General features: G+C 39.9%; 1 protein-coding gene across 4 annotated transcripts in view; it reads right to left on the bottom strand.

The window, feature by feature from the left end:
• The window catches only part of PRKACB (protein kinase cAMP-activated catalytic subunit beta), a 91,981-nt gene that overhangs the window by 22,810 nt on the left and 49,614 nt on the right, over window positions 1–19,557 (bottom strand). For all 4 annotated transcript variants that reach the window (XM_084756383.1, XM_084756382.1, XM_084756384.1 and 1 more), the window contains exons 2-6: window positions 11,164–11,225; window positions 9,190–9,318; window positions 4,436–4,534; window positions 3,363–3,445; window positions 266–392 (exon numbers count right to left, since the gene is read on the bottom strand). In XM_084756383.1, coding sequence (XP_084612509.1) covers window positions 266–392; window positions 3,363–3,445; window positions 4,436–4,534; window positions 9,190–9,318; window positions 11,164–11,225 — 500 coding nt within the window. The remainder of the gene's footprint in view (window positions 1–265; window positions 393–3,362; window positions 3,446–4,435; window positions 4,535–9,189; window positions 9,319–11,163; window positions 11,226–19,557) is intronic.

A 19,557-nucleotide genomic window follows, 5' to 3' on the forward strand; every position in this document is an offset into this window, starting at 1 on the left:
CAGGAGCCTAAGCTTAGCTCACAATCACTGACTCTAGGAGACTCAAACAGGCACCTCCCTTGATGTGGTATTTACTTATCTGCAATGGCACAACTCTGAAATCACTGTCAGCCTTTTAGATAGAGCCAAATTTCTCCCTTGAACCAAAAATAAATGAATAAGTAAATATAAATAAAAAAATCAAACACTGATAGTTGGGGCAAAATGTGTGATGCTGTCTGTCAGTGTTTCGCAAAGGCATACGTGCCGTGTGTTCGAATCCCACCTGGATGTAACCCTGGTGGTCAATCAGGAGGTTTTCTGGCTTGAGGTCTCTATAGATGAGGTCGAGGGAATGGAGGTACTCAAACGTCAGCACGATCTGAGCCGCATAGAAACGAGCGTGGGGTTCACTGGAAAAGAGAAATAGTGGGTTTCTGTCAAGTGGGTAGAGAGCGTTCAGTAGTGGACTGCACACCAAATGCAAATGGAGTGCAGGTATTTGGAGAGAGATATTTTTCATTCAAATGTCAGTGAAGAATCTGTCATTTTCCAAATATCTATTGCCTTTAATTAATACTACCATTTATAGAAGATATTTCCTATATTTAATACATAATATAAGACACATTCAGGAGGAAAAACACAACCTTAAAATAGTTATCACAAATTATCATTGTCCAAATCGGGAGACGGTGATGTCACTGTAATTACAGCTGGCCTTGAGATGAATGGGAAGCAAATGTGCACCCCGTGGTCTAGACAACCATCATGACAGTCACACTTCACACGCGCCAGTCACTTTTCTCACACGTTTCAAGGGCTTAAAGCGTTTCATTGCACAGAATTACCTAATTGCACTCATCTGAAGATGAGCACTGTTTCACCTATCTGAAATAGTCCCTTCTTCAGACTGACAGACACTCAGCAGTGAAAAGCATTGTATCAAGTACCGGTAAGAACAACACAGGAAATCCCATCTAGAGATATACGCAATCTAGCCATGTGAGTTTACAATTCTCTTGCTCGACATGTTTATAGTCACATATACAAAATTTGTATGTTTGTTTAAAAACAGGTGAGGTTCTTGTACATAGGCCATATATCTAGAAACTCTGACATACTAGTGTAATTTTCATGCTACAATCTTCATAGTATTTGAAAATGCTATACCAAATGTCTAACTGGAATTTCTAGTTAATTTTCAAATATGCTCACTGAATGTTTGCTACGTTGCCTGATAAACTTTATAACTTTCAGATTTGTGACTTTAACAATCTGAATTATTACTAGGCTTTCCCTTAAGAGATGGCACCAGAATCAGAAATGTGTTAAAAGAATTGGACACTTCCTGTTCTTTGCCCATCAACACATTCCCCAGGTCTTTGCTGCATTCACTTCAGGTGCTCAATAAATACTGGCTGACTTCAGGAAAAAGCTAAACACTTTTTGCAGTAATATTTTATCACACCCTCTCCCCAGCCTCCAGTTTCAGCCAGGTCCCTGCCAACACTGCAGTAAAGAGTGAGGGGTGCTTCAGAATAGGTATTGGGAGTCTCCTCCCTGGTTCTGGGGCATGCAACCTCAGAAGCTGTGAGAATTTGATCTGGAAGGCCATGCTGTATTTTCTTTCCTCATCTGTAAATATGAGATCTGCTCAGTGTTGTATTCCTTGTTTATAGAAGCTAATGCTTGCTGGAGGAACTATAGAGAATATGTCAATCTGTAGAGATGTGAAAGAATATTCAAAATGCAACTCAGCATTGGCTATTAACTGACTGAAAGGACTGATGAAAGCCACACTGAGCAACACTTAAATCCCGTGGCATGCTGCGGGTAAGAACAAGGAATGTGTGAGAGTTCAGGAACGTTATGTCCCACTGAATTATCTTAGTCACCTTGCTTTCCTTTGCATTGTCTGGCTACAGATGTGGGTAGCCGCAAAGCAAAGATACAAGCGGTTGCAGAAAAGGAAGCAATGTACTTAAGGAAAGGTTTGGGTGTGGCTTGGGATAACTACAGGGGAGCATGAGGATTCTGGACCTACTTAGGGTGATGGGAGAGAGGTGAAAACAAGAAGGAAAAGAAAATCATCAATGTCAAACAGAAGCCACGCTTCATTACACAGATTCCATACATGCTGGGTTCCCTATACTGAAGGCCAATGAATGAAGCTTGCTCAGGCCTCAGGACAGTCACGTAGCTAACCCAGCCTATGTGTTACTCTCTCGTAATAACGCAGCTCTACCACCATCCTATTCTGAGTTGTCAGTCCCGCAGGAGACTGCCCTTAGGGTTAACTGAAACTCACACTTAGGTTTTAGCTGAATCCTGAATATTGAATGAAACTGATTCTGGTCTTAATTTTAGATGAAATTTATGAAAGATTACTAATTTGCAATCATAGCTATGTGCCTTGTACATCGATAAAACTCGAGATATGCTAGTAATAACCTGGCACGTGGCAAACTTAAATTATGTATATATTTAAGAACTCAAAGATATTATAATAAAACCTTCTCACCATATCATTAGTATCTTTATATCTCCTTCCTCATATTCAGGCCAGAACAACAGTGAAGTCGAGATGTGTCCAAACCCCGAAAATTCTGTCCTGAGACGAGCAGGAGTGAGACTGCTTCCCCCTGCTCTGGGCCTGCTTGTGCAGGTGCAGATATTCTTGTGACCCCACCTCTGCCATCCTGAAGTAGTTACGTAGCCTGGTGGCCAGGTCTCAGGTTAAACTTCCTCCCTCTTTAGAAGGACAAGTCCAGCAAGCACTGGAATTCCTCTTCATGCAAATGAAGCACTCCCAGCACCTTAGCCCCAGCCAATGATGTACACGGACCCTGAAAATCCCTACCCACTCCCCAAGGTTTATATAACCCTTGTTCCCCTAATAAAGACAGCTGTGTCCCTGAAAACTGCTGTGGAGAAGGCTGGTTCTCTCACACTCATGCCGACTGAGATCCTGTCGGCCCCCATTGGCCGCAGCTATGCTCCTGTCCCTCCAGTCCAGCCCAACACCCCCAGGATAGCAAATGCCCATTAAATATTATTAGAAATCACAAAGCGTATATTGTTATATGTCTCAAATACTATTATTTTAAAATACTTGTTTTTTTAAAAAGTTAATTTTTATATTTTTTAGAAATTCTTCACAATTCTTCAAAATTCTCAAAATACCAGTAGAAGAATATTTAAATATTTCACAGTGTTCTCATTTGAATTTTAAAGCTCATATGTGATATGGCCTCCTAATAATGTGTTCACCTAATACTTTCTAGGGATAAAACATGGGTTAATTAAGCAAATGTATTTTTGGCTTAAAGTAAACATGAGCATGTGAAAACTCAAAGAAGGAAGACATGAGCACCAGTTACCTGAACCTGCCAATTCTTCTTAGATGTGAAAACATTTCGCCTCCAGGGACATATTCCATAACCATGTATAAATTAGAATTATCCTATGAATAAATAACAAATAATATAATACATTATACATTTATATTAAAATACTGCAAATTATAAAAGTTAGGTAAAAACATTTTAGGATGACACCATGTTCAGTTAGAAAGGGCAAAGTCACAATCCATTTGATAGAGCAATAAATTGCAGGGGAAAGATACTGAGTAAAGAGTGCCCCAGTTCTTCGGTCCTCCTCTCTACCCCCTTAGTCTCACAGCCCCAGAGAAGCCTGCACGCTCCGCTGTCCCTGGCCTTGCAGGTCCATTTACCTTCGGAGTAATGAACTACCGCAGCAATGCCACAGAAGCACAGCGTATGCAGAGGAATAACAAAGTTAAAAACCAACCTGGAAAAGCCAGTAAGAATGCTTATGTTTGTGAGATGGATGGTTTTAATATTTTCAGTCTATAGAACTTTATTAAATTTAAAAAAGAAAGGACTGAGCAAAACCAAAATGCTGCGTATGGCTCAGCAGTGCAGAGATGCCAAGATCACTCTAAAGAACCAGGGAGGCTTGGACTTAAGGGATCAGCCTCTCCAGGACTCAGGGACAGCAGCACAGAGGTTTCTCTCCCTGGTTACTACAGTAACAACAGCAACAACAAAACCACCAAAGCCCAGAATACAAATGACTGTGAAGGAACACACTGAGGTCCTAAGAGGAGGAGCGTGTACAGCATCTTCTTCCGAGTGAGCATACGACTAGCTACACGTCTGTTCATGTGTCACTGTAATAGTTGCTTTCGTGTTGTGTCTCATGGGAAATCACACAGGCCGCCATGGACAAGCACCCAGGGAGAAGCACAACTCCCCCATGCCACCTAAGCGCAGAGCACAACGACACTAATTACAGAAGGCCTGACGGCATTTCTTTTTTTTGCTCATGTCCATTCTCTACTTTCATCATTTCCCTAGAATTCTACTAGCATTCCATGTGTCAAAAGCGTGTCTGGGTGGAGGCACCTTCCTTGGGCAGCAGTGTGACTGACCTTAAACGAGTACTCCAGCCGCACAAGGAAGGGGAACTCCACGGCCTGCAGGATCCTCTTCTCGTTCAAAGTGTGCTCGATCTGCTTCAGCTTCACCACCTGCGCGAAGGCACATAGGGCGACTGTCACTCAAAGAAAACCGTCTTCCGTGAATAGTCACAGTGGATGAGCACAATCAGTAGATTCCATGAAGAAAATAGGAACAATCAACCAGGCTGGTAAGAGTCGAACACCTGCCGCCTAGCAGAGAGTTCCAGCCTCGGTCTTCAGGTCAAGTATGGTCCAGCTGTGGTGAGGCATGCCCGCTGTCCTAACTTTTGGGAGGCAGAGTCAGGAGGCACGCCATATGTTCAAGGCAAGCCTCAGCTACACCATAAGTCAAGTAAAAATCAAGTGAGAAACAAGACTTAAATGGGAACAAAAAATAGACCTGTAAAATTACTGTAAAAGTTACTATGTGAAAATATTTGCTGCTAGCCAAATGATCAAATCACTTATTGCGTCAGTATATAGCAGGATATTAAAGATCAAGGAAAAGTAAAAAAATTGAAAGAGTAAAACAGTGGTAAAAGGTGAATTTTCAAACTGTACTTGAATAAAATAATTAAAATTTAAAATTCAATTTACACAGCCACAGAGCAAAAAAATGGAAAAAATATGGTCTTTATAACAAACATTTCCTAGACTAGCTGCAGAACAGAAGAGAAACAACTGTCATCTCCTGGGGACTGGGTGCCGTCCCTCAGGGAAGGCTAGCTTGGATTTAGGAACAGAAGGTCTTGGGGAGGTGGAGAGAGCTGCCATGTGGATGTGACGTCGGTGGAGTGACTTTCTTCTGGGCAGAGGTTTCCCGAGACGAGGATTCCAGGGCACTGACCCAGCCAGAGACTGATACACCACATGAGATCAGGAGGGATACTGAGTCAGGAGTAACTGATTCGGAGCCGGAAGACCTGTGTGCTAGCCTAGACTTTCTATTCAACCAGCTTTGGGAATTTTGGAATGCTGCTTCAACACAAAGTCCACACAGTGAAGTTGTTGGGTCACTACTGTCCACATACTAAACAGTTATAGAATTAGGTAGCATATATATCACAATAAGGCACCTAACTGATGCCAGCTGGAGAATTTATGTTTCTTTGTGTTTGATTTTATGACAGCAGGTTCTTAATTAGGCATAAAATTTACGTTGGCTTATGAAGTAAGCAATAAAAACCACAAGATGTTTTTCTGCATCATAAACTTAAGTCAGCTATATACATATAAGATATGATTAAAGTAGACATTAATTTGAATTAATATTGATATCTAAAATGGTAAGGCATATATGCTTAGGTAGTTTTTGATGCAAAAGTTTTACATTACTAAATGTAACTAACTAAACTGAATTTACTTTTAATTATGCTCATTAACTACATATAAAGACAAGAAAAGACAGTAAAATCACAGGTTCAGAAAATGCCTGCCTTGCAGTGCATAGATTTTACTTGAAGGATTCATGAATATGTAAATAGTAATATACAAGCTATGATGTCATAATCTGCCAGAAGAGAAACTGCTTATGCGAGGCCGAGGACAGGATCCTCGTCTCTAGACTTCTGATGCTTTAAAATGTCATGGGATACAACAGAAGTCAAGTGGTTAACATACTGCCTGGCACACAGTGACAGCTCAGGGGAAAAAAAAGCCAGCTGCTACTGTAACTTACAAAAAAGATAAGAGCTGAGATAATTTTAAAAGACAGATAGATAATAAGGCTCAGGAGAGAAGGAAGAGAAAGGGTGCAGGTTAACCCCCAGAGCCAGGCCCTGAGGAGGAAACACATGAAGACACTGTGAGAGTGGTGGTTTTATTTAGCTGTGCTTAAGGATAGCACTTCTGAAAATGTGGTAAAGAACGTGTCAGAGAACACTTTACAATAACCCCTGGGATACAGCTCTTATTTTATATAAAACTTACACGATCTTAGTATGTACGTTAGCTCAAATACATCAGTTTAAAGGCACTGACTAATCCACTACCATCCGGTTCTTTCGGGTAAAGTACTAGAGGGCCACTAAAGAGTGAGAGCATGCGCATCCCCTCCCCAGAAGAGCATGTATTCTTTTTAAAGTCAACTTTCCAGGCAGAGACACAGAGACCAGGCAAGGGCAGTATGAGGTAAGACTCCAGTGGGGATTTGGAGACAGTACGACAGGTTCAGAAGCAGGAGGAGCACAAGCTGAGCCCTGTCTTCATCTGCTTCATAAGCTTTCAGATGAGTCAAAGAAATGCTATGGTATAGTAAGAAAACAGTTTATCCGAAGGGAAGAAAAGTAGAAGTAAAAGGTCTGGGATTTTGGGCATCATGGTGCCACTATAAAACACTAGAGTTAACTGGGCATCAAACAAGGCATGACTGGAACGAATCCTGTGGATAAGAATGCATTTTGAAGGGAAAATTAATGAGAAATAAGGCTCATAAATCAAATAAACCTCAGTCAACATACTGCTTAACTTACTGGCTGTCAGACACAGGAACAGTTATGTAGTGCAGTGTTAGCTTAAAAGGGAGCTCAATGCCACACATGGTTGTGAAGACCAATTCAGACAACAGGTGCATGTTGGCTACATGTGTGTAGATGTGCACTCCCATGTACGTATTTTCATGTGTTCATGTGTGTACCTTTTCATGTTCCTAGTACCATTTGACATACTGTAGAGAGAGTAATGGGATCTCCTTAATTTCTGTATTTATTTTCCCCTTTGCTCCATGTACATTAAGATTAGAGAAGCTAAGCTTACCTAATTGAATGATTTGTATGAACTTACTGGCAGAAAAGGGGTTGTTATGGTCTGTTATTTTATTACTTATCTCAATCAAATTAAATAAACAAGAAATCAGAGTCTTTTATACTAATTTATGCCAAGACCTAGTGTACTGCAGTAACAGAAATGACATCAAACTACAGTTATTTTTCTGCAAATATCTACTGCCATGACTTATCCACGAGGTAGCCGCCTTGGTAAATTACTTAACAGGGTTCTACAGTATGAAAAGAAGATTCTAAAAGTGTTTTTCCAAAATATTTTAAAGCTGGATGGTAACTGTCATTATCTTCTTAATATTACCAGCATTTCATAAATTGTTGAAGAAAGGAAACATATAGAGCAGGAAACCAAAGCCTCTCTTGTTACCTACGCGAGCAGGCGAGCTGCTAACTCTCTTTGAACTCCATAAGCTCACCGGCAGAATGAAGACAGGACTTAAAGGGCCTGGAAAAGCTCTGTGTTCAGACTGTACAGCTTAGGAACAGAAAGCCTGAGAAAGGGTTGAGGTTGCTGGATAAAAATATGTACAGAAAAAATGTGACATGAACAAAGGGAGAGAAGGACAGAGAGACAGACAGACACACACAAACAATATACACAGACACACACACACAGACAGACAGACAGACAGACAGACAGACAGACACACACACACAGAAAAGAAAGGAAGACACACAGATGTAGGGGTAGGATCAGCAGAGCAGGTACTGAGGCAGGACCACGGCAGGATAAAAGGCTATCGCAGTCACATGCTCCAAAAAAGCTACAGATGAACAAAGTGTGCTGGAGTTGGCGACCTAGTTGCTGTCTGATACCCTTCGCTAGGAGCAGTGAGAGGCAGCAGATGGTACCAAACAGCTAAACTGTGGGGTTAGAATGAACAGGAAGTGCTTAAGAGGTTGGAAAATAGGTGAATGAGGGTGGCTGACAAAGATGGTCAACTGAATGTGTGTGTCATTACCTTTAATTTTAGAGAGACCTAAGCCATTATCTCCTTTTTATGTGAGAGATTAATCTAGTTTCAAAGAAAATAAAGGTTAAAACAGGCTGATGCTATGGTGTCCAACATGTGTGGTAACTTATAACAAAATGTGGCTAATCGAAATGTAAAATACACAACGGGTTTTGAAAACTTATTACAACCACAATATTTTTATATTTGTTAAGCATTAAGCACTGGGCTATTAACTAAACCACCCTTTAAAAATCTACTTTTTATTTCTTAAAATGTGTCTATTAGATATGTAGAGTTACAATGCAGCTTCTTTATATTACCATAGGACAAAGTTGCCCCACATCTGTCTCCTGGCACAGATTCCCATGGGACAGTTACCGCATCACATCTGTCCCCTGGATATTTCCCCACTCTGCTGCCACCAGTTTCCTACTTGGGTCCCAGGAGGCCAAGAAGCCAGTCTCTGTAAGGTAACAGCTAAGCAACGCATAGTGATATTTACCCTTGTCTTTCTCTAAGATGTTAGTGGCTGTGAGAAAGATCGAAAATATTTAAGGTGTTAAATGCTTCAGAAAACCTGGTTTGTTATATTGATACAGAAAAAGTGAAAAGTTCTTTTATACAGAAGACAGATTTTATAATTTTTCCATGATTTAACTGATATTTTAAGTGGACCAAAGCCAGTCCTGTCAAGTGAAGCAGCGTCTGCTGTAAGCTGAGATGGGACAGGAGAGAGTGCAGCATGAGGGGGCTTGTCCTGCCATGTGGGCTTCTGTATTGTCAGGGTGCACAGCTGTGTGTTATCTACAGGTAACTGTAGAAACAACATGTTCCCACATACTGAAAGCCACATTAACCACACACTGCATAGTCATAATAAATAATAAAAATGAAGACAGCAACATCGAGCATTATTTGAAGGTTTCAGTGTAGGTTACCTTGCTGACTGCATTTTAAAGTAAAGCGAGTAGGCCGCAAGGACACCAACCTTCTGCTTGTCTAAGATCTTCATGGCATAGTACTGCTCAGTGGCTTTATGCTTCACCAGCATGACTCTCCCAAAGGAGCCCGTTCCAAGGGTTTTCTTCCTTTCAAAATCCTCGAGCCCAGCATTACTCTATTCAAGCACAAAAAATATAATACACTTTTAAGTTGGAAATTCCCACAAGATTGCAATAATTATCACTTCAGCGTTAATAATCAGAGTGGTCAATTTAACTTGTAGCTATCCACGTAGAGACAAACATACACACTCTTTACATGTTAGGTTTCTCCATTCAACAGTCACCTTTGACTAACAAAAGTCTAGTAGTAGAGAGTAATTTTGTAAAATGGAGTATATAAAAATAACAAAGGAAATAAAAGCCTTGGTTAAAACAGTAATAGTCATATATTTCAATTTCAATGTGAACTCCTAACATAGCTAATGAACTATCTGTACAACTTAAGAATTACAAACCCATAGTCAAATGACATATATGGTCAGAGAATACCTGTAAATTATTGTATAAAATTAAAACAGAGAGATCAGTCTTTTCATGCCTCCAAGGAAAGGGTATTGTGCTTTTATATGTAGTTACAGAACTAGGCAACACCCACAGAACTAGATGACAGCCGAACAACCAGACATCAGCCACAGAGGTAAACAACAGGCACAGAACTATAAAGCAGCTGTAGAGCAGGTAACAGTCACAGCACTAATAAAGGGCTCAGCACTGTGTAGGGCCCCAACTTTCTCAACGCTGCAGTAACCCAGCATTACCTAAAACAGGAAGGGAAGAAAAGTCTTCCCTCCCCACAGGACCGAAGCTAGAGGCTCAGAACAACAGTCAGATTCTTTTCCTCCTTGAAGAGATGTTTTGTTAAACAAACATCTTTGTTTGGCTTTGATGAGTGCATAGAAGCGAAGAATTAGAACATTAGTCTAATCAATTTGTTGCTGCCACAACAAAACTAAAATTACTAGGAATAAACTATGTGTCAGCAACAAGCAGTGATTGCTGACCCATCTGCTCAGTAGGTTCATTATGAAGACACCCATGAAAATCTCAGGAAAATACTTCCAAGGTTCAGTGTACAGCGCTTAGCTCGAGCTCGACCCGAGGTGATCTGGCTCTTCAACATGCAACAGATCTGGAGAGCTGCAGGAGCACACTGTACTAATTTAATTTCTACAGTAAAGCAAAGGTTGCTCTGGAGAGACATCCTAGTTTGTTATTGCATCATGACATAAGGAAAGCAATAGTATATTTTACTTATAAAATGTGTTAACGTTGTATGTTCATTTCGCATTTAGGGGGATTCTTATCAAGAAGAAGGTCTTTATCATCCTGACTGAATTAACTTTGTGGTTTTACACCTAGTGTTTGGTTTTACTGACTCAGGTGGACTGCAATGGTTAGTACAGTCACACTCATGTAGTGGGGACACACAGGACCCAGGACATGTCTTTATGTCTGACCATTGCTTCTCTTCATAATAAAAGAATGCCCTCTCCCTCACCTCCTTTTTAATGTTTCCTGTGACAAATTGTGTAACTAAAACTATTTCAGAAAACATTGAGCTTATAGTATAGGCATTAGGAATTAGTATTAAAATTTACCACAGTCTTGGTGTACAGCTTGGCGGTAGAGAACCTGGGTAGATGCACGAGGCGCTCTGTTCAATTCCCAGGCTGTGCCAAGAGACAAAACAACCACAAAACTCTTCCTGCCATTTAGGGATTCTATGAGAAGTTGGTTGCTCCTCCAATGTAGGTATCCATAAATGACCAATTAAGAAACTGTATCACAGCATTAAGGTGGAATTCCCACCACAGTATATAATTACTTATAACACTTAAAAACTAAAACTTCAACCAAGAAACCCTAAAAATTTTTGGAGTAGCAATAAGTTAAGTAAGAATCATGAATTCATTTAACATAGATATCTCCAATTATAGAAAAACATAGAGCTTCCTTACCGGGGGCGGGTTCTCCCATTTCCTCAGGAAGTCTTCTTTGGCTTTGGCTAGAAATTCTTTCACTGGAAAGAAAAGAAAATAGGTGATGTCTGGTAAGAACGTTTCTTATATTACACGTGGCTATACACGCTACAGATAACCTTATGTGAGCAACTTGTAAGGACATGTATGTTCACCAATGTGATATTCCAGGGAGCTACTGAGTGGCTCCAACTTCTAAAGCCCTTAAATGTTGCTCTACATAGGGACCACTCTGATGACTTCAAACCCAGTAACCACAATGTTCCAGAAAACATATCTGGAGTCATGTAAAATGACACCAGTTGATGACAGAGCAGTGACTGTTGATGAGCTGGAAGTAGTATCAATACTGACTGAGTCTGAAGTGCAAGCTGAGGACATGCACACATCTTGGTCTGTGTAGTTTTGAGAACAACTGGCTGTGGTAAAGGGCAGTTCCAGGTACAGGATTTGTGCAGTAGATCTGTGGTCTCTCTACCAGCAGAGAGCAAAGGAGAAACCGCAGACTGACAGGTACAGGATCCACAAACCCATAAAACCCAAGTGGAAAAAAAAACCCCACTAACAATACAAACTACTTTCAAAACTAGCTCTGAACTTGTAGCAAAAATTAAACCGAATGTCTGATTTAAAATGTACATTAAAATGTATATGTAAAAAGTAAAAAATAAAAAATGTTTAATTAATAAAAAATTAGTAAAATAAAAAATACATTAAAATAAAGCCAAATAAAACCAAGTATTTAGTAATGGTTAATAAAGCTGTATCTGTAGAGCTATGGTTTATATTGTTAAACTTGTTAACTAAAGGTGAGTCATTTAAGAGTATGCCCTGTTTACACTCTCCTCCCACAAATTCACTAACAAGGGCTTCTGTTTTTAAAACAAATTTCGATGTTTTAGAAACAAATACGTGTAAACATTTTAAAAATATGATAAATTATTATTTTTGTGTGGAAAGTAGAACTAAAATGGGATTATACAAGCTCCTTTTACGATCTGTTTTGTTTATCAGGGTCCTGACATTTCCCTATCTGACTGGAGAGGAGCAAAGGCTAGAGAGGAGAGGAAGGCCACAGAAACAGGAAGATGCTGGGGAAGACAAGATGCCGCATCAGCAGTTACTTAAGAAACAATTATGTTAGGCATGGCTGATCAGGTCTACAAGGCCAGCATGCGGAAGGCTGAGGCAGGTGCACTGTAGTGTATTCTACACTGTAGTGTAGACTACACCCAGTCTAAGCTACTCAATGAGTTCCAGGCAAGTATAGGTTACAGAGCAAGAAATCTGTCATAACAAACCCCCAAACAAGACACAACAGAGAACTGGAATGAGCAGTGGGAACCTGGAGCATCTTGTATGTGTTTATTCTTTCTTACATTCTCTTTTTGAGACAGGGTTTCTTTATGCAGCAGTGGCTTTCTCGCTTTTTCAACAGTATAACCTTTGGCCCAACACAAACAAAATGGTGCTTCACATTCTGGGTTGCTATTTCAATATGATGATGACAAGCAGCAATGGTAGATACTAGTTTGAATTTAAAAGAACTCTGGCTTATGCATTTCTGGGAACGGCATTTTACTAATTTCTAAGTATTGTGTTATACAGTGTATTTAACTCAGTCACCGTCATAGGGGAGGGGAGTAAGGGAAAAATGGGAGGGAGGGAGGAATGGGAAGATACAAGGGATGGGATAATAATTGAGATGTAATATGAATAAATTAGTAAAAAAAATATATATATATATAAAAGAAATTAGAGAAAATTAACTTTCAAAGTTAGAATCCTCATGTACCAGAACAGTTGCACCTTATTATCACCACGTGACCTGCTCATCGTAGGACTGGCCAAGTCAAGAGGTTTCGGATCACAGACTGATCTGCAGCAAGCTAGTATACTAGCTGCAGCTGCATAGTTAGTATGTTCCAGCTCCAGGACTCCAACCCAGGGACCTGCAAATAACTGGCATGTCCTTTACCAATGAGCTTCACCCCAGGCTCAAGAAGGTTTTAGAATTTTTTTTCATGGAATAGAGATGCATGCATGGCCATGACTTGGAAATGATGGCTGTAACTTAAATTAAAAACAAAATATACTGGAACATACAACTGCAGTTTCTGAAAAAACACACTTGGTGATTCTAAAAATACATCTCTAATTTCTTCTGAGAAATATTTTAGTTCCCACTTCTATATAGAACTTGTGTAAGTTATGGTGCAAACTCTCCGTATTCCAGCAGGAGCTGAGATGGACTGGAGAAAGAATGAGCCCTGAGTGCCCTGCTGCAGCCTGGTGTGCTACAGTGAGCAGAGCTGACGGAAACCAAGAGTGACTCATCACTGGGAGAAGTGGGAGCACGTGGCCAAGATAGTATACTGAAAAACAAATTCTCCTCTTTTGGTGATGAGCTATGAGGAAGATTTCTTATGTTACTTGGTATTCATCAATCTGACATTACAGAGTGCTTTGAAATCTCTGTACTCATCAGTACTCTGAACTTAATGAGGCCACACTGGAGGAAACAAACAGTTCAGAAATGTCTTACGTGAAAACCATTACCAATATACATAGTATGCCCTGATAAAACAGTAAGTTTTAGTAACATTATAACATATAAAGGCATTCATTCCCTTTAGAATTAAGGATGCATTAGTTACAGTGCCATTAAATAATACCGTGAAGGAGACTCTATTCCTGAAAAATGCTTTTGTCATCTACAGTATGTGCAAATGGAACCCCTTGTATGTATGTATACTATACTATTTAGATTCAAAGACAAATACATAAACGGCTGTTTTATATATGTATATATATGTGTGACAAAGTTAAAATGGCATAATAAAGTATTTTATATCTTTAAGCAACAATTCAGAACTGTTTGTATTTGTCATGGGTTTTATTATTTTCAGACACATGTAATGGATGTAAACATGTTTTTGTTTTGATCCCAAATGTGAGATGGGAAATAGATTTGTGAGAGAACAGGTGATGTTTATCCACTAGAAGAGGAACTGCCTTTTGCGGGGGCTTGGTCTTTGCCAGCTGAAAAATATTCTAGTATGGACTATGGACTCTGAGAGGACGGAGACACACACACACACACACATTTCCATCCAGAACAAGAGGCTGGGCCTTTTGGTCTTGGCATCATTTCCTATTACTTGGCTGCTTGTTGCTCCATTTCAAGATGCTGCTAGAGAGAACCACCCCAGAGAACACTTCGAGGTTCTGGGTCCCGGCTGCTGCTCTAGGTTCCAGCTACTGTGGCTGCAGTCACCTTTGCTGAATTACTGGTTTGCTGTTTAATGGGTTTTCCTGGACTCCTGCCAACTATGCCACTGGGATTATTCCAGCAACTGAGTCTAAGAAGGTCTACTTCTCCTGTTCCCATTAGCCTCTTATCTAGGATAGGTGGGTTGGAAGGGAGGTTTAAGCATCAAAGAACTCTAAACAAAGTAGGTTTGAAAAAGTTCAAAGCCTACAGACACAGGTGGATTTAACTTGTAACTGCTTTTCTACAAGTATTTTTAAACTTGTTACTCACTGCCATGTTAGTAGGTAATACATGAAGAGGCGGGGAGGACAGGCATCTCACACAAAGCATGCTCTGTGAGGTTCTCAATTGTCAGTTTTCTTCCGTTCCAATACATAATCCACATACACATGTAACCATTTGAACGAGTGCAATAGGCTGATACACAAACAAGAACACCAGGTCTAATACTTCAGAGACGGTGATCACAGGGACCTTCAGCAAAGCTTCCAACAGTTAACTAACAACTATCCTTAGAAATAACGCTTCCAAGTAATCTATATGTTCACACAGGGTTTGTTAGCATTAGTCACCCATCCAAGAGGTAAAGAAAGATGCATCATGAGAAAGGCTTATGAATTTCCACAAGTACAGAAAATACACTCAGTTCTTATCACTCTCTCTATGGCACCAATGTTTTTGTACAGTACTTCCAAGTCACAACTTAAAAGTCAGATTAACGCTCATTTTAAACAGGAAATTTAACTAAAACTTCAAGTATGGTGTGGGATCCTAAGGCCCAGGGTTAAGGAGAAGTGTCGCGGAGCTTCAGTCCTGGACACCTTAAACACGAGGACAGCTACCTGCCGCCATCCCAACTCCAACCTGGCACCATAAAACTGGCTCCGCCACCATCAACACTAGTGTTTGACCTTCTAAGATGATGCAGCAACCAGGGATCATGCATGGTGGGGACCTAGACCCTCTGCTCAGATGTAGGAGATAGACAGCACAGTCTCCTTGTCGGTCCCATAATATGGGGGAGTAGGGACTACTTCTGACATTGATCACTTCCCCCCTGGTGGGGCATCCTTGTCAGGCCACAGAGGAAGAGGATACAGATGAGACTTGATAGGCTGAGGCCAGATGTTGGGGGAAGAGGACTCTCCCTTTCTGAGGACTAGGGAAAGGACAGAGACGGTATGAGGGAGGGAGGGTGGAACTAGGATGTGATGAGGGAGGGGGCTACAATTGGGATGTAATGTGAAAAAATTTTTTAATAACTACAAAAAAGAAAAAAGAAAAAAAAGGAGAAAGTTTCTTACTCTCACCCCACTCCCACCCTATAGCCCTGAGTATGCAGATAAAGCATCTTCTAACACCCCATCCCTGGCCAATGGTATAGGGTCACACAGACCTTGCCCCAGAGCCCTGGCCACCTCCCCAGGGCATAAGTACCCCCTTTCCCCTCCAAGAAACTGGAACCAGTTCTCTGAAGCGGCTCCTGGGTCTGTTCACTGCCCTTGCACGTATCTGACTGAGATCCTGCACTGTTCTCACCCATGCTGGCTAAACTTCCTTCCCTGTGTCCACTTCAGTTTGGCGCACACAGACCAGGCTACCTTGAGGGGGGAGTGGACAGGGGACAGCAGTATGGTATAATTTTACCTACCCAACCATGTCACTGTACAATGAACAAGGATGTTTCAGTAGCGACACTGAACAACTCTTCAAGGCTGTGCATCAGATAAACTTGCAAGGGGCTTATCTATCATGACACGCTGTGCCAAGGTCTAACTGCCAGATGTTATCATGAGCATCTCATGTGCTGATTTAGTACTGGAGACACGGCACACTGCTACAGATGTTGACCTCTAGTGCCTCTAACAAGATGCATCTCATCCTCCTCATCATACCTTGTGTAAGAAAAGGGCAACTTTCAGCCAAAGCATATTTAAAATCAGAAAAGAAACAGAAAAACAGAACATCAGAATATAAATTTCCTGGAACAAAAGTACAATTAAAATATTGTTTTACTCAAACTGTATCTTTTCAAAAGTTACTCTTCAACCTGAATAATCCTAAGTGATTCACATTCACATGTCTTCTGCCCCTTACTATAACTTTCTTTGCTTCGTGGTATTATACTTATTATTTATAAAGTATTATATAAAACTACAATATCTGTATGATGATCACATAAAATACAACATAAAATACAACAAATCATTTCCTTCACCACAAAATAACTTTTTTCTCTTCTGTTCTTTTTCTTTTTTTCATTTTCCAAGACAGGGTTTCTCTGTGTAGCCTTGGCTGTCCTGGACTCACTTTGTAGACCAGGCTGGCCTCGAACTCACAGTGATCTGCCTGCCTCTGCCTCCCACATGCTGGGATTAAAGGCATGCGTCACCACTGCCTGGCTCACAAAACATTTTATTAAGTCAAAATACTTAAGAAAAGCAAACTATGAGAATAAAAATAAGCAAATTACTTAATAGAAAGAAAGTTTTAAAGTAAATGCTTATTTTATTAAAAAGGAGTTGGCTATCAGATATGTCTGAAGAGGAAGAAGCTTGTGTACAAAAAGTTAAATTAAATGATCATTAAGTTTACACTCATAAAGTGGTATGTTAGAATAAAGTCACTTACATACATTTTTCTAGAATATTGGTAGAATTAAGATGTTAATGTAAAAACTCATTTATTTGGCTGTATATATTCAAATAATATATCTTAAAGGATAAAAGATATAACTGACAACTACTTTTTGATACCAAATTTGTTTCATTTTAATTTTCCTGAAAATCACAAGTGCTATGAGCATTTGCAAGAGGTTCTTGGGCAGTAAGGTAAAACATCATAGAGGACACATGTGTGCTGCAGTTTGAGGGACAGAGCTGCTCTGACAGGCAAGGCTGAGGTGATCTTGTGTATAAAAGGTATAAAATTCATTTGTCCAACCTTGCGGAGTCTTAGAGAAAAAAAAAAGCAAAAGAAACTTGGAGTATTTTCTCTGCAGCTAGGAACAGAGAAAAGATGTTTTCTCCCACTGCCTCTCTACACCGCTGCACTGTCAGAAAAAACTCACAGCGAGACAAGGAAAAGGTAAGAGGCCAGAACTGCCATTACTCATAGGCAGTGTACGACTGTTTACACAGAAGATTCGGGAGACTACACTGGAACCTTAGAACCCACAAGTGGGTTGCTACTCACTATGGGCCAGATGGGCTTGAACGCAGCTTGATACAGCTGTCTCAGCTGGCCCAACGCTCTGATTACAGACATGCACTTGAATACATGGGTATAGGTTTAGTCTATTCTTTAAAAATGTTTTCCATAAAAATGTTTAGCTCTTATCTGTATTTTCTGTTCTAACTTTCACTCATCCCTCCGTTCTCTTATCTTTGCTGTACTTTCACCAACTGATTTGCTTACATGGTTCTTTAAGTGAACACTTAACAATCTATCTTAAAAATATATCTCCTATTAGAGTAGAAATATATTTAATGTGTGTGAAGAATAATCTGAACTTGGATCTATACCAATGTATCACAATTGAACTTATTTTGCATCAATATACAGAATTCTATACCAACAAATTAAAACAACCTTGTTTGTGAATAATAGTTAAGGCCTTAAGTTAAGGAGTAGGCTCAATAATCTACTTTTTGTCCTATCATCCCTATGTATTTCTGTATTCCCTCCTTCTTTCTTTTCAACCCCTATCTCCATACCTAAGGAAAAAAAGATAAAGGAAAAGAGAGAAATCCCTGAGTCCACCCTTGTTTTCTCTCTGAATCCAATCAATAATAACTTATGATACTGATTTACACTCAGAGTTGTAGACTCAACGAGATAGGAAAGATGTTTTCTCCAAGGTTGCCAAATACAAATATGCAAAACACTATGAATATAACATTTATATAATTCCTAATTGTGTCGTGGTCCTTCTTGCTATATGAAGTTTATTGTATATATGTATAATAATATAATTGTATATGTAAAAGTAAAAAAAAATTGAAAAATAAATACTGAAGCATTAAAAATATATCTCAAAATCCACTTTAGCTATATTTTACAAATTTCAGTATATAGTTTAGTTTTAATTTATATAAGTTACTTCTTGGCCTACGAGCTATCAGTATTTTGTAAATCCATAAGCAAACACAATCTTGTTTGTTAATGGGCCTTTATTGACCAAACTCAATTACTCCATGTCAAAGACTATAAATAAGTAAATATATCTGAAGCTTTTGCAATTTGTTTTGAATATGCTTAATTATATAACTGATGTTATAAGCAGTTTTTCTCTTTATTCTCTAATGACTAGGGAAGAAATCTTATCTATAAATCTATAAATTTTATATTTTATAATTTCTCCCAAATAGCTCACTTTTGTTTTATGCATTTTGAGACCGAGAGGCATGTATGGTTTCCATTTTCTCTTGTCATTGATATTAAGTGGTGATCCATATAATGACTATAGTCTCTCAGATACTCCTTTGAAGTCCCAAGACCCTTAAGTGCGGGCAGCTACAACTTGAATGGTGCATTCTCTGCAGGAAATGTGAAGGGCTTGTCCTAGCACAGGTTTTGTACTGGTTTCTGCTGGCATCGGTGTTACCAGTCTGGATCTGTTCCAACAGTGTGCTTTATGCAGCTCCACAGACCACACACTTAACATACATTAAAGCTGAAGCCTCCTTGAGAGGAAGCATCCCACATGAGCAAGGACAGGCATCCCACCCTGACTCCAGGGACTCAAGCCGAGAGACCTAAGCTCCCTCTGTGTCTTGCCATCAGAGGTTGAGTTTTCTAACTCACACCTTTACTGAGATGATGATCTTTCCAGGATCCTGACTGCACACAGGGCTTGTAGAAATCCCAGGCTGCAGAGACTGAAGAACTCATCTGTTTTTGTAAGGACATTTAACAGGAGAGCTCTTAGCTGGGCATGGTGGCACATACTTTAGTCCTAGCACCCAGGAGACAGATCTCTATGAATTTGAGGCCACTTTGGTCTACACAGCGAGTTCCGTGACAGCCAGAGCTACATAGTGAGACCCTGTCTCAAGCCCGACCCCCTAACAAGGAGGAAAGCCCTTTGTTCAACGAGG

Source organism: Acomys minous (assembly GCF_964271855.1).
Source record: "Acomys minous genome assembly, chromosome: 14".
Lineage (NCBI taxonomy): Eukaryota > Metazoa > Chordata > Mammalia > Rodentia > Muridae > Acomys > Acomys minous.